The following is a 15,292-nucleotide window of genomic DNA, read 5'->3' as shown; positions in this document are numbered from 1 at the left end:
CAAGTACACGCAGCAAGTTTGGCGTGACATTTACATTTACATTTAGTCATTTAGCAGACGCTCTTATCCAGAGCGACTTACAGTAAGTACAGGGACATTCCCCCCGAGGCAAGTAGGGTGAAGTGCCTTGCCCAAGGACACAACGTCATTCGGCACAGCCAGGAATCGAACCGGTAACCTTCAGATTACTAGCCCGACTCCCTTACCGCTCAGCCACCTGACTCCAGTGAATCCATCAAAGATTTGCTGAGATACGACACAACTTTCTGTTTGTCGGCTCTGCTGCCGATTTCGATTGGCTGTACCGGACAAACAGTTTCGAAAATCTAAAATCATTTTGATAGTTTGTGTGAGGATTGCATTGACTATAGCTTGTAGCTTGACTACAGGTAACTAGCGACTGCGGTGTACCTGGCTTCCTTTGAAGTGGCTTACAGTCTCGCTAAACAGAGAATCAGAGACATGACAAGCTTGTCGGCTTTGGCTGGATTCGAACCTCTGACGTTGCCAGGACAACAACTTATCCTAGTGAGCGATTCTCAGTGCTGCAAAACACAGTTCAGTTACTGGGTAAAAATATAAGCAGTTTTTCCTGTGGCAAGCGGTTGTCCGATTTGGCCCAAGTTTAAACAGCTGTACTTCAGTCCTATTTTGACATATCAAGGTGATTGTGGTCTGAAGATAATCTGTCCCAAATTTGGTGAATATTTGATACATTTAGTAGTACAAAAACGTTTTATTAATTCATTCAAAATGGCGGCATCAATTTGGCTGGTATCACAAGTTAACATGTGTCAGACACGGGATCGCCCCCCTAGAGGTTAGAGGACAAATATCTACAAAGCACAATCAATCTGACTCTTCTTGAGTATAGATCTCCTGAGAATGAAACATTATCATTAACATTATACTGTTAGACAGCTACTGTGGCATACCTGGCTTCACTAAACAGATAAACCAGTATCATGACATGCTTGATGACTGTGGCTGGGTTCGAACCTATGACCTTGCACTTCAGAGGAACCCGTCTTATCCCAGTGAGCTATTCTCACTGCAGGGAAATGCTGTGTTCAGTTACTGTATAAAAAAAGTAAGCAGTTTCTCCTGTGGGAAGTGTCGTCAGATTTGACCCAAGTATAAAAAGCTGTAATTCAGTCCTATTTTGACATGTCAAGGTGATTGTGGTTTGAAAATGATTTGAGTACATGTCCATGAAAATAGGAGCAACGGCGAACAAGGAGTTTGTTTTTATGAAAATTCCAAATGGCCGACTCCTAAAATGGCAGATCCGGGACAGTGTGATATATTTGACTTACTATGCCACATAGAATCAAAAGAGACCAATCTTGTGATTTATGACAAATCTGTTCAGAAGTTATGATGCAAGAAATCCGAAACACTGGCTAGATGTAGCATCACTATATCTACAAAGCACAATAAATCTGACTTCATTAGTATAAATCCCCTGAGAATGAAACATTATCGTGACCATTATGATTATACTGCTCGACAGCTACTGTCGCATACCTGGCTTCACTAAACAGATAAACCAGTATCATGACATGCTTGAGACTTGGGCTGGATTCGAACCTACGACCTTGCACTTCAAAAGAGCCCGTCTTATCCCAGTGAGCCACTTTCAGCGCTGGGATTTTCTGTGTACAGTTACTGTACACAAAAAGTACGCCGTTTCTCCTGTGGCACGCGTGGTCAGATTTGGCCCAAGTTGTTGCCCCAACAGCTGTAATTCAGTCCTATTTTGACATGTCAAGATGACTGTGGTCTGAATATAATCTGTGCCAAATCTGGTGAATATTGGATATATTGTGTAGGAGTAGGGAATAAAGTTTAATTCATTCATTCAAAATGGCGGCCTCATCAATTTGTCTGCTATCATGCGTTAACATGCGTCAGACACAGGATCTCCTAAGATATCACGAGACATACGAATCACTTAAATACAACAAACAAATCAACAATTATTGGTCATAACACAGTTTTGCCTATTGTAGCACCCCCTACAGCTCAAATGACTACCTTTTTCGGACCTCTTAATAACAGGGTCATGAATCCATACACCAAGTTTGGAGTCAATGCATCAAAGATTCACTAAGACATGACCTCACTTCCCTTTTTCCGGATCAGTTGCTGAAGTTGATTGGCTGTAACTAACAAACGGTTGCGAAAATCAAAGCTCTAGGGGATAACTTTTGTGAGGCTTGGTCTGAAGATCATCTGTGGCAATTTTGAAGAAGATTCGACAAGAATTGTAGGAGGAGTAGCGAAAAAACGTTTCTCCTTAACATTCAAATTGGCGGAGAATCTATATGACTGGGTATGGCGTCAGAGTGCGTTGAACTTGTCTTGATCCAGGGAATCCAATGATACCTCATTTTGGAAAATGCGGCATATGGTTCAAAAGTAACGTATGTAAACACACCTTCAACTTTGACCCATTGGTGGTGCTAGAGGGTTTGAAATGGAGACATGAAACTTGGTGAAATTGATGAGGGGACTGGTCCCACAGAGTGTGCCAAATTTCACAACTTCTGACCATGTGGTTGGGGCTGCCATAGACTCCCATGACAGATGTGTAATAATAAATATAGCTGCAAGCAGCAATGGCGGATTCCTCCTAACATTGCGAACCATTGAAAAATGTATATTCTTCACAAATTGTCACTGTATAGAAAAATGCCTGCTGTAGACTTACCAATGGGATACCAAATCTGAAATGCAATACCATCAAGTTCCACAAGGGCTTTTATTTCAAGCCAAGGAGTGAAGGGAGGGGGCTTGGTGAGCCTACCCATTCCAGAAAGCCTTGTATCTTTGTGTATCAGGGCGTGGCCTGTAGCGTCACCTATGGGTGATATTGGGCCATTTGTGGTGTGGTTGTTACTCTTGGCCTATACTATCAATGTTTCAGGATTTTGAGAACTTTTTACCATTGCACACAAAATCGGAAATGCAATACCATCAAGATCCACATGGGCCTTTGCTTAAGACCAAGCAATGAGTGGGGGCTTGGTCAGCCCACACTCTCCTGAAATGTTGTGTGTGTGTCTCGCCAAGCTTGCGCGTGTGTCAAGGGAAAGGCTGAGTGTGTGAGAATGTGGAGCGCGCGCGCGCTGAAGAGCAGGTGAGACATTTCATTGGAAATTTCCCTAGCAATTAGCCAAGCATTCATGTTTCCAATATTCACCAACAATCTACTTTTCATCTTACAGTCAACTTTTTGTGTACTAAACATTCTCAAGAGTCTTCATATGAACTTGTGATTGAATCAGAGTGACAGTTTTTGACTGGCAGATGTGTAAAGCATTATTTTAGCGTTAGCGATTGCTTTTATATCAATCATTTTTGGAGATATGAAGTTGCCTTTGCACATGGTAACATGCTGTAGTGTCTTCCACCGATCTACCAAGTTTGGTGTTGATATCTCAAAGATTTGCTGAGATTTGACCCAACTTCCTGTTTGGTTGCTTTGTTGCCTATTTTGGCTGTACCGGACAAACGGTTTAGAAAGTCAAAACACCATGGCATAATTTTTGTGAGGCTTGGTCTTAAGATCATCTCTGGCAATTTTGAAGAAGATATGACAAATTGTAGGAGTAGTAGAGAAAAAACGTTTTTCAAGGAATTCAAAATGGCGGCCGCATCAATTCGGATATTATCACAAGTTATCATGTGTCACACACGGGATGTCCCAAGATATTATGAGACAAAGGAATCACTTAATAAAGGCAAACAAATCAATAGTTATTGGCCAAAACACATTTTTGCTTCCCGCGGCCACGGCCAGTGATCACATGACACCAAATTGTGCAGACATCCTCAGAAGAGGGTTCCGAGTCATCATACCAAGTTTGGTGTTGACATCTCAAAGATTTGCTGAGATATGACTTCACTTCCTGTTTGGCGGCTTTTCTGCTGAATTTCATTACCAAACAAACGGTTGTGAGGATAAAAATTATTTTCGATAACTTTTGTGAGTCTTGGTCTGAAATTCATCTTTGGTAATTTTAAAGAAGATTTGACAAAAATTGTAGGAGGAGTAGGCTTTCAAAAGTTTGATAAAACCGGAAATTGCGTAAAATCTATATAACCGGAAATCGACGCCATAGAACTAGTCTTGATCCAGGGAATCCAATGGTATCTAATTTCTCATTATCTCAGCCATACGGTTAAAAAATTCCGTGTGTAAACACAAGTCCAACTTTGACCCGTTGGTGGCGCTAAAGTGGTCTAATGAGAGACATGAAACTTGGTGTGAATAAAGAAAGGACTGTCCTTAATGATTGTGCCAAATTTCACAAAAAGTTACCACATGGTTCTAGGGGCTGCCATTGACTCCAATGGTAAAATAATTAAAACTAGAAAGGGTACAATTTGATATTTCTGTATATTTTATATAAAAATGCATAGGGCCTACTTATTATTTATAAAGATTACATAGATTTAAAAGCATCTTTTTTTGCTGCTCATTTACAACTCAAAATACGAGTGAAGTGTAGAATGAAATATGATGTCTTCTCATTTCCCCTGCAAGAGGCAGCCTCATAGTTGAATCAAAATGAATAAATTTGGCAGACCGGTGTAAAAATTGACCTAATCTCTATGACTTAAACGTCCTTTTAAGTTTTTCCCTTCTCGTGATATTTTAAGGCATTTAGCCTACTCATATTGCATTCATTCATTAATAAACAACCCCCTTTGAAGTTTATTCTACAACGTTACCGGCAGTAGAAGATGGAATCGCGATTCAAAAAGTACCATCTGCTAACTGAAAATATGCCCCCAAAAACGTAGTTTTTGTCAAGTAAGCTTGACATTTATTTAGTGGAAAATCGCTTTCATAAAGAGATCACTGGTAGCGATCATTGTCAGTAACAACGCAAAGTGCGATATAGCCCAGTGTGGAGAAGCTGCCCCGGTAAATTGTACTACTACAGTACAGTAGACTACTGCTGTGTTCGTCTTGGTAGCGATTGCGTTGGTTAAATTGGATTTAACGTTCCGTTGTACGGTTTAGGCTGAAGTTAATTATTTTCATGAACAGATTGACAAAGTTTAGGCTGTGGCAATGAAGTTAAGGTTAGTAGTTAGATATACTTTTGATTTAAGTAAGGGGAGTGCCGAACATGTTCTGTCGCCGTTTGACTTCCTACAGCTGTGTAGATGTTTTTGTAGTGTCTCGCGTAGGCTACAGCGTTGCAGTGAGCAACACTGGTTTGAAACCACAGGTAAATGATCATTTCACCCACAAATCGTTTACTTGTAATGTCATAATAAATCCTACAACGAAAATGTATGTGAGGAATGTTTATTTTAAAGATTGAAAACAGATGCATCATAGACCACTGTAGTATGTGTTGCCCGGGCAACAGAGGCTAATAATATCATGATGCTAATGCTTCAGTGAAATAGTAGACTACCGTTTCCGAAAGTAGATGTGGGCCTACTTCCTTAAGAATATCAGCTAATATTGTACATTACATTTCACAATTGTGTTTCACATCACAAAGTAAAATGAGTAAATAGTTATCACCCTGGCCTCTTTGCTTGTGGCGTTTCTGCAGCTGCCTTGCAGTAAAGCTATAGTTAGCCTAGGTATCCCCCAAGTTAACAGATGCGAAACGAATGTTCTGCTACAGGTAGTCACGCGTGTTTTCGTGACGTTAGTAACGTCAGTGACTGTGGCTAGCAAATTAGCCACCGTTAGTGTCACTTTTCAACACAAACGCAAGTTCTACTTAAACCATGCAAAGAAACGTAAATAAAAATACAACCAACGCAATCGCTACCAATACGAAACTTTTGACACCTAGGACACCTTGTCTATGTAGTCCAAATATTGACTGATCCTTAGGGGGGTGAAAATAAACAATAACTAGAAACGGCTGTTCCTGCGAAACAGCAGTGAGAATGCTGAAAACCTGAATGGGGATAGCTGACCATGCTAAATAAAGCGGAAAATAGTGAAAAATTTGCAGAAAGTTATAAGCTGAAGCGCCTGAAATGTATGTTAGAAAGGACCTGCAGCAAGATGAAGGCAGAAAAGTACAGAAAAGAGAAGAAAAATGAAAAAGTACTGGCAGTTGGAAGGTACTGCTGTGAAAGGTATTTTTGAAAGGACCTGGAGCAAGATGAAGGCAGAAAACAGAAGAAAAGAGAAGAAAAGAAAAATGCAAAACAATAAGGGCAAAAATTCAGAAAGATGAGCTGCAGGAAAATGTGACAATTTATCAGAAAACCAGTTGCTGAAGTCTGGGTTGAACGAATTTGAAGGTAAAAGGACAACACTGGAATGACTTGAACTTGCTGGAAAAACGTAGCAACCGTTGGTCATTGGCAACAGACTGGCAACATTTCTAACCTAGAATCTAGGTTTCAGGTTCAAGACGGAGGAGAAACTAATCATGTGTCCTGTTCAGACACTTAATTTAAGATTACATCAAAATAATAATTCATAGTGCTGGGTTGCCAATGTTGTCGTTGTCCCTGGTGAGTTTTTTATACTTAAATAATAAGATCATGCTACATCTAACCAGCGGATCATTTCTTGCAAGTGTGTCACAGTGGTATTTTTACAGACTGTATTAACACCGTAGGCTTGAATAATAACCGAAGGCGTGAAGCTAGAGAGACGATGCAATGGAAAATTTCCTACATAAGCTAGATCTACTGCTTCAAATTGAATACGGAGACCATCTTTTGATTAAAGACAAGTTCCTTAACCTCTGTTATCAATATCGCCAATAAAAAGTAAATACTCTTCAGTTACGAAGCATTTGTTTGTAGCTAGGTAATGAATGATAGTTATTAGACCGTATGTGACCTGGTTTCGCCATTCTATTAGCAGCCATGATGACAGTAGCATCACTAGAATGGCCATAACTAACAAAAGATCAAATATCGAATCTGTCCACTGTTCTACATTGCCCACATAATTACGTATATTTCATTCCAAGACTCTGCCGAAACCATAGATATCCTTTATGTGTCTGTGCGGTCAGAAATACAACTCCTTTGGCAGTTTCGAAATCGTCTTCCTTCTTGCTTTCTCTGACGGATTTTACCCACCTCTCCATTGAAGTTAGTGAGAGAATTTCAAAGGCTGCTCTCGCTTCAAGGCTCATAGCTGAAAATCTGTAAATGTGAGCTCTTTAGTAGTTACATTGGCTGAAAGAGGACAATTCCTCCTACATTTTAAGGTATAACTTGTTTCTGTAAGTTAAACTATATGAACGTTAGAGGACTTTGTTTGACAATTTAGTTGAATATCAGAAAAAGAGCAGGCAGCAGTGTGCCACTCAGCTTGCTGCTCATTCATAGAAATCAAGAAGGAGCAAACATTTTAATGTATTTCAAACTGTCATAATTCAAAATTGGCTGAATATTTGAAAAAGCTGAATCATTTGGGAATAGCTGAATGTCTTGTGAACATTTTAAAGTTGAATGGTGTCTCTAGCTGAAAGTATGCTGAAGTAGTTACGTTTACATTTAGTCATTTAGCAGACGCTCTTATCCAGAGCGACTTACAGTAAGTACAGGGACATTCTCCCCGAGGCAAGTAGGGTGAAGGGCCTTGCCCAAGGACACAACATCATTGGCACAGCCGGGAATTGAACCAACAACCTTCTGATTAATAGCCCGACTCCCTAACCACTCAGCCATCTGACCCCCCATCTGACCCCCCGCGATGGGACTGCGCTCGAATAGCTTTGGGGACTTTTTATAGTAAAAAAATCGCTGTCAATCAAAAGGAGATGCAGTCTTTCGACGGACCCTCCAATCATCACGCAGAAGCCCGGAGTCCAGGCCAGCCCACTCCTCCATTCACCCCCAGAGACGCTGAGTGTCCGTGGGCGGGACATAATCGCAGCCTTTATCCAATGACCGTATAGTTTTGAAGCACTGAAAAAACTGTTCAAAGCAGCCCCATTGAAGTCAATGGACGCCAGGCTTCAACAGGGAAATGCACTGTGACGCTACGGGAAAGTATAAGAAGGAAATTGAGTCAGTCGACCTGCTACATGTAGCTGATTCTGAACGAACTTGTCTTTGAGATGAACGTGTTATAACACATTTAAAATGTTAACACAATAGTAAATATTTGACCATTAATTTGACATTTTGGGGGAAGCCAAGCTTCCCTTGCAGTCTTATATAAATCGCCACTGCCCAACTCTCAACTTAAACTTGTGACTGAAATATACATTACAATGTAGGTAATGTGTTACAGCCCCAAAGTTATGAGATTTTTGCCCTTGGGTATTCCAGACGTCCTTCTCCCCAGCCACTTTCTAGCTCCTCTTAGGGGATCCTGAGGCGTTTCCAGACCAGATTAATACCTCCAGCGAGTTCTGGGTCTACCCCGGGGTCTCCTCACAGACACCCCCTGAAAACCTCCAAAAGGAAGGCACACAGGAGGCATCCTAGTCAGATACCTGAACCACTTCAACTGGCTCCTTTTGACGCGACGGAACAGCGGCTCTCACTCCTTTCTCCCTTCACTCGTGAACAAGATTCAGAGATACTTAAACTCCTTCACACGGAGCATGAACTCAATACCAAATAAGAGGGAGAAGTCCACCATTTTCCAGTAGAAAACCATGGCCTCAGACTAAAAGGTGATGACCCTCATCCAAGCCATTTCACACACGGCTGCAAACCACCCCAGTGCGTGCTGAAGATCATGGATGAAGCCAAAAGAACCACGTCATCTGTGAAAAGCTGAGAATTCTGAGGTTCCCAAACCAGACACCCTCCTCAGGATGGTGCGCCTCAAGATCCCGTCCATGAATATCACAAATATGATGGAGACAAGGGGCAATCCTGGCAGAGTCCAACAGTCTAGGGATGCACCAATAAAAAAATGTAAGGACCGAGTACGAGTACCGATATTTATTTTCTGGTACTCGCCGATACCTATACATTTAGATTTTTTGGGGGGGTGATGTGGCAGTTTTCCAACCACAAAACAGTGAGACAGCTTATTAATTATTACTCGAATGAAAATTCTTATTTTTATGTGCTTATCACAAACTTAAAGCACAAATTTCAGTGTGTCCAATAACCTTCAAAGCGCATAATTACCTGTAAGAAAGGCTGGGGGGGTCAGCCAATAGGAGACCGAATACGCTTGTCAGACTTTTATCAGAGTTATTAAATGACGGTTCGCCTTCTGCAGTAATACCGCACAAAGTTTTCTTTTATGCTCGAAGTGAGCAATCTTTAATTTAGTGAAATGCGGTGCGTTCATGATAAAAGTTGGTTGTTCTTAGCCCCCCTATTGTTTAACCTTATTTAAGTCTGTAAAGTTTATAAATAGTCTATGTAGCGGTCGGAGAATTGCGTAGGCCTTATACTCCGCTGTGGAATGTTTAGTTTTTGACACTGGTCGGATCTTACTAATATAATGGCATTGGTAATATATTACTTGTGGTACCTATATTCTGTAATATGCTGTGTCGGGAGTGTGATAATTGTCACCGTTCTGTGTTGTTTTAGCAACACCACACTTACTCATTTAAGAAACTGAAAATTCCGCTAATTTCCTAGCAATAAATCTACAAAAGAAAGCCGTGTCCAAGAGTTGTGTTCTAACAGACACCCCGGGAGCGAACACAACGCACCAACCAGCTATATATATTTAGTTATTTAATTTCTCACCTACATTACCATTGTTATATGTTTATATATTTTTTAAGCGAGGTATCGGTCTCTGGTATCGGGCCCGATACCAATACTGGTATCGGTGCATCCCTACAACACCCACAAGAAATATGCTTGACTTTGTACCAAGAATGTGAACACAGCTCTCACTTTAGTTATACAGGGACCGGATGGCTCGTAGTAACGGCCCAAGTGCCCCATACGCCCACAGTGCCCCCCTGAGGGTCCACAAAACACACGTAGACTAGATGGGCAAACTCCCATGACCCCCCAAACAACTCTGTGAGGATAAAGAGCTGATTCACTGTTCCACAGACAGGAATATCTATCATGGGGACTTTCTGGGGCCTTGAGGCTTTTTTTTTTCCCTATGAGAAATAAGGAATGTCAATTTTCAGACATTTTGGACTTATAGGTGGAGGAGGAAACCACAAACTCTGGGCGTGGCATGTAGTGCCACCTATGGCCGAATGTGGCCCATTTGCAGAGTGGGAGTTACTCGTGGCCTGTAGTATCATGTACACAAATATACAATAATTTTTTTCTTACCCAAGAGATCTTGACTTATTGGGCACTTTAGGGACATAAAAATAATAAGAATAGTAACAATAACAATTGTTAACATGAGCAAAAGTTGGAACAGGGTTTCAAGCTTAACCCTTGTGCTGCCTTCGGGTCACATGACCCAAAGGTTCATAACGAATCATCGTTGTGTTTACCCATTACAAACAAAAACTAGAGAGGGTACAATTTCTGTGGAAATTGTAGGGTGTGCTTGCTTGCGTCGGTTGCACAGGGGTCCGTTTTTGAATGACATTTTTACAACTGATTTCTGTATATTTTATATGAAAATGCATACTTATTATTTATAAAGATTAAATAGATTTAAAAGCATTTTTTTTTGCTGCTCATTTACAACTGAAAATACGAGTGAAGTGTAGAATGAAATAGATGTCTTCTCATTTCCCCTGCAAGAGGCAGCTTCATCGTTGAATCAAAACAAATAAATTTGGCAGACCGGTGTAAAAATGGACCCAATCTCTATGACTTAAACGTCATTTTAAGTTTTTCCCTTCTCGTGATATTTTCAGGCATGTAGCCTACTCATTGCATTCATAAAGAACCCCCTTTGAAGATTATTCTACGACGTTACCCGGCAGTAGAAGATGGAATCGCGATTCAGACAGTCCCATCTGCTAACTGAAAATATGCCCCCCAAAACGTAAATAAGCTTGACATTTATTTAGTGGAAAATCGCTCATTCATAAAAAGCTCACTGGTAGCGATCATTGTCAGTAACAACGCAAAATGCGATATAGCCCTGTGTGGAGAAGCTGCCCCGGTAAATTGTACTACTGCGGTACAGTACTACTAGACTACTGCTGTGTTCGTCTTGGTAGCGATTGCGTTGGTTGAATTGGATTTAACGTTCCGTTGTACGGTTTAGGCTGAAATTAATTATTTTCATGAACAGATTGACAAAGTTTAGGCTGTGGCAATGAAGTTCAGGTTAGTAGTTAGATAGACTTTTGATTTAAGTAAGGGGAGTGCCGAACATGTTCTGTCGCCGTTTGACTTCCTAAACAGCTGTGTAGATGTTTTTGTAGTGTCTCGCGTAGACTTCCTTAATAATATCAGCTAATATTGTACACTACATTTCATAATTGTGTTTCACATCACAAAGTAAAATGAGTAAATAGTTATCACCCTGGCCTCTTTGCTTGTGGCGTTCCTGCAGCTGCCTTGCAGTAAAGCTATAGTTAGCCTAGCTATCCCCCAGGTTAACAGATGTGAAACGAATGTTCTGCTACAGGTAGTCACGCGTGTTTTCGTGACGTTAGTGACGTTAGTAACGTCAGTGACTGTGGCTAGCAAATTAGCCACCGTTAGCTTCACTTTTCACCACAAAAACGCAATTTCTACTTAAACCATGCAACGGAACGTAAATAAAAATACAACCAACGCAATCGCTACCAAGACGAACCTTTTGACACCGCCGTTGTGTATGTAGTCCAAATATTGACTGATCCTTAGGGGGGCGAAAATAAATAATAAAAATAATAAATATATATGTGAGAGAACAAAGGTTGTGCTCTCGCCGAAGGCTTGAGCACACCCAATAAAAATAATTTTATTTTAACCTTCGCAATGTGGGGGGTCTGAGACAGCCCAACGGTTAAAAGAAAAGGCTTCACTTTGTTTTTGTATGCGGTAAAGTTGACGCAATACGACAGTGGGTAACAATGACTGATGTGTCAGAATGACCCGAAGATAACACAAGGGTTAAACAGTATAAGTAGATAAGTCGCAAAAAAAAGTGGTTACAAAAACACACTAATGAGTATGCTGAATTCAAATTCAGTTTCTAATGACATTTCAGCCCACAGTACACATTATTACCTGAGAAAACTCTTGGAGGGAATGGGGAAGATCAGCCACTGGAATAGTTTGCTGGCTCTTTCTCTGCTGTTGGTCACTTTGGATAGGTCTATCAGCAGAGCGTCTAGAGCCTCACCATTTCGTTCTAGACATGTTATTTCCTGCATTCAGAACAAGATCAAATTTAAAATACTCAAACTCTGAATGTGTTCACAAAACAAAGACAAACCCATGGTGGTCCAAAGAATAATATGAACCACACTAACCTCTGTAAGTCTCTCTTTTTGAGCCAATCTCTTCATCTTCATGCCCACATGACTTCTTTTGGCCTTTTTAATGGCTTTTGTGTGCTGGATACCATTTTCCTTCCTCTTTTTTTTCTTTAAAGTTAACTGGAAGAAGAGTTATAATTTATAGAAATAAACACGTGCATTGACATTTCCAATAATCAGAATCAGAATTCGGTTTATTCATATATAAGATGTCTCATTGCTAGCTCTCCTGGCCAGTGTCATTTCTGTCTAGCTTTCATACCATTAGCCCGTATACACCAGACCAGAAATTTCCAGACCATTCTAATTCCATGTAGTATTTATCTCTCCTCATCTCTGCACTAGCCAACGTTAGATAATTGAGCTATAGATTATATTGTTGATTAATAGATGTAATATGATTGATGACTAGCAGTGTCACTGTCGAAACTATAAATTAGTATGACAAAACTTCAGTGTAAGACGATCCATTCTCCTATAAGCATTGTTGTAGTGCCTGCAAAGACAAAGACAAAAATGCAATGAACAAAACACACTACTAATATTATCTACTAACCTGCAAGGATGATGGCTCAGCTGCAGGAGTCAATTCTTTAGGCACGTTTTGATACAACGCAAAGGCGGACACATGCTTACACTCCATTTTTCGCGTTTGCATCTGTGGGATAGACGCCTTCTTCGTTTGTAAAATGTACTCAGGGCCTCGCTGGTATCTCTGTCGCCATCTAAAGTGTCGGCTGCCCTAGGAAATTCACCAAACCCATAGTCAAATATAAGAGAATGTGTATATGCTACAAGAGGTCGAAATAAAATACATGTTACTTTTATTTATTTTTAAATAATTTTTGGATATATAGGCCTAGGTAAGCACACCACTAGATGGGGAGCTTCTCCAAAAATGTTAGCCAGAATTCTTCGGTGTATTTTGCTTATCATGTACCCTCGTTTTGACGACTGTGGTTTACGATGTGTCATATGGCCGTGCGGCCACTCTTTAGCGGATCGACCCATCTCAAATCAAAACGTTCAAATCGTCCTTTCCTCTCTGATAAATTGTTAAATGTATTAAGAAAATTTATAAGGTAACTGAAAAATGCAAACCTCTTTGAATTTGGAAGTGGCGTGAAGCAGTCAGCCGGCTTATTTGCACCGCCGGACGCTGAAAAATACAAAACGGTGACACTTTAGGGTTAGCTTCACCACCAGCAGCATTGGTCACAACGCAGCACAGTGCACACATTGGAGACTAAGCTCGCAATCTAGTCACTATAGGCAGTACTAATAGTTGCCCGCAGCGTGGTGCCTTTTAATTGGTACGTAGGTAGCTAACTAAAACAATACAGTGCTTGAGATTTAGCACGCTGGGATGCATGACTCTTCCTACTGGAATTTCGTTTTTAAATGATTTGGAGTTTCATACCTGGTGAGTAGGAAGCTATGTAGCATTAGCTAACTAGATAACCAACACCAGTCGTTTGCAAGGAGGCAAAAGCCTGCTCAAAAAGCTAACGTTAGCTGGGATATGTAGCTAATTGTCCGAATGACACACAGCTAGCTAGCTGGGATAGGTAGCTAATTGTCCGAATGAGACACAGCTAGCTAGCTATAGCGCACGTTTTCTTAGCCACCTCTATTTTTTCACGTAAAGCGTAAATGTAGGGGGTGTTCCTCAGCAGTATGGCTAACTGATTCGTTCGCTCTCTATAACGTGTAGTGGTTTGGCATTGGCAAGCATTGTAGCTAGCCTATGATGTTGTGTTCTTGCATTAACTGCCTCGAGCATTTTTGCTTTGATCTCCTATACTGCCACGCCACACACACGCGCGCGCGCTATCCCGTTCAGTCAATAATGTATTTCCTCAAGTAGTAAAATAAGAATAAAATGTTTGAGGGGTGCCAAGCTAGCTGTCCACTCATTTATGTGTAGGAATGATCCGCAGTTGACAGGGAATTTAGTGTTATGTAGAGGGTAGACTGCACATAGCTCGGTGTAGGCTTGACTACATTTGTAAAAATCTGGGACAGTAGCCTAGCATGGCTCTGCCCTCCTACGTACTTCCGCTCAATTTAGATTTTGCTTCTGTACTAGGTCTGGGAATTCGGCACATAAGTCGGTTTTCTGAAATAATTTTTTTGTAGGGCCAATCAGCGAACAGAGGGAGTGGCTGAGAACGATGACGTTGATGTTGTGTGCTAGTTTGAGTTGTAGTTCAGTAATGGCAGCGGAGAAAGATGCGAGCGAAGCCATTCATTTGGCCCGTTGTGGCAACGCTGCCAAATATCCAAAAGTTAAAGCCGGAGCAAGAACAATCTTTGCTAAGTTTTGCTACGGCAGCTAGCTCCATTACGGTAGTGGTGAAGGAGTTGGCTAAGGCGAACTCTAGCGATTGGTTATGGCAGATCCAATAGTTAACTTCAACAGAGTACCCGCCTTCAAGGAAGTTAATGCTTGTCAATGGAGCGAGCCCAGACTCTGTACATTTCATTTGTACAGAGAGTCTGGTTAGGACCAGGCTACATGTGACTTATGTCATGAACTAAATGTCTAGATGTTTGTGGTGGTAAGACAATTATATAACAGAGAACCAATATAATACATTTTGATCAACATAACACAAGCAATTGATAATGTAGGAAACAGCAGACAAATGATGGCTACGTAATCATTTGCATGAACGTAGGCTACCACAGCATTGGCAATTTGACTAGAATAGATTATGTGGATGAACAAGTACTTCAGAGATGAAAGAGAATTTAATTTGTGATCGGATAAATATAGGTACCAAAACCACTGAGAAGAACTTTAACCACCATCTGCATCACAGGCATGGCAATATCTACAGTTAGGTCCATAAGTATTTGGACATTGACACAATTTTCATCATTTTGGCTCTTTATACCACCACAATGGATTTGAAATGAAACAATCAAGATGTGCTTTAAGTGCAGACTTTCAGCTT

General features: G+C 40.8%; 2 protein-coding genes across 2 annotated transcripts in view; one reads left to right on the top strand and one right to left on the bottom strand.

Annotated features, from left to right (window-relative positions):
• The window catches only part of riox1 (ribosomal oxygenase 1), a 38,605-nt gene extending 25,568 nt beyond the window's left edge, over window positions 1-13,037 (bottom strand). Inside the window, exons 1-3 of the mRNA XM_067241348.1 lie at window positions 12,889-13,037; window positions 12,327-12,452; window positions 12,082-12,221 (exon numbers count right to left, since the gene is read on the bottom strand). Coding sequence (XP_067097449.1) covers window positions 12,082-12,221; window positions 12,327-12,452; window positions 12,889-12,990 — 368 coding nt within the window. The 5' untranslated portion in view covers window positions 12,991-13,037. The remainder of the gene's footprint in view (window positions 1-12,081; window positions 12,222-12,326; window positions 12,453-12,888) is intronic.
• Window positions 13,038-13,579: 542 nt separating this feature from the next.
• The window catches only part of extl3 (exostosin-like glycosyltransferase 3), a 58,317-nt gene continuing 56,604 nt past the window's right edge, over window positions 13,580-15,292 (top strand). Inside the window, exon 1 of the mRNA XM_067241346.1 lies at window positions 13,580-13,755. The gene's annotated coding sequence lies outside the window, so the exon portion shown is untranslated. The remainder of the gene's footprint in view (window positions 13,756-15,292) is intronic.

This window comes from Osmerus mordax, chromosome 8 (genome assembly GCF_038355195.1).
Source record: "Osmerus mordax isolate fOsmMor3 chromosome 8, fOsmMor3.pri, whole genome shotgun sequence".
Taxonomy (NCBI): domain Eukaryota; kingdom Metazoa; phylum Chordata; class Actinopteri; order Osmeriformes; family Osmeridae; genus Osmerus; species Osmerus mordax.
The sequence above is the reverse complement of the archived record's forward strand: the minus strand, read 5'-3'. Positions and strand labels throughout refer to the sequence as shown.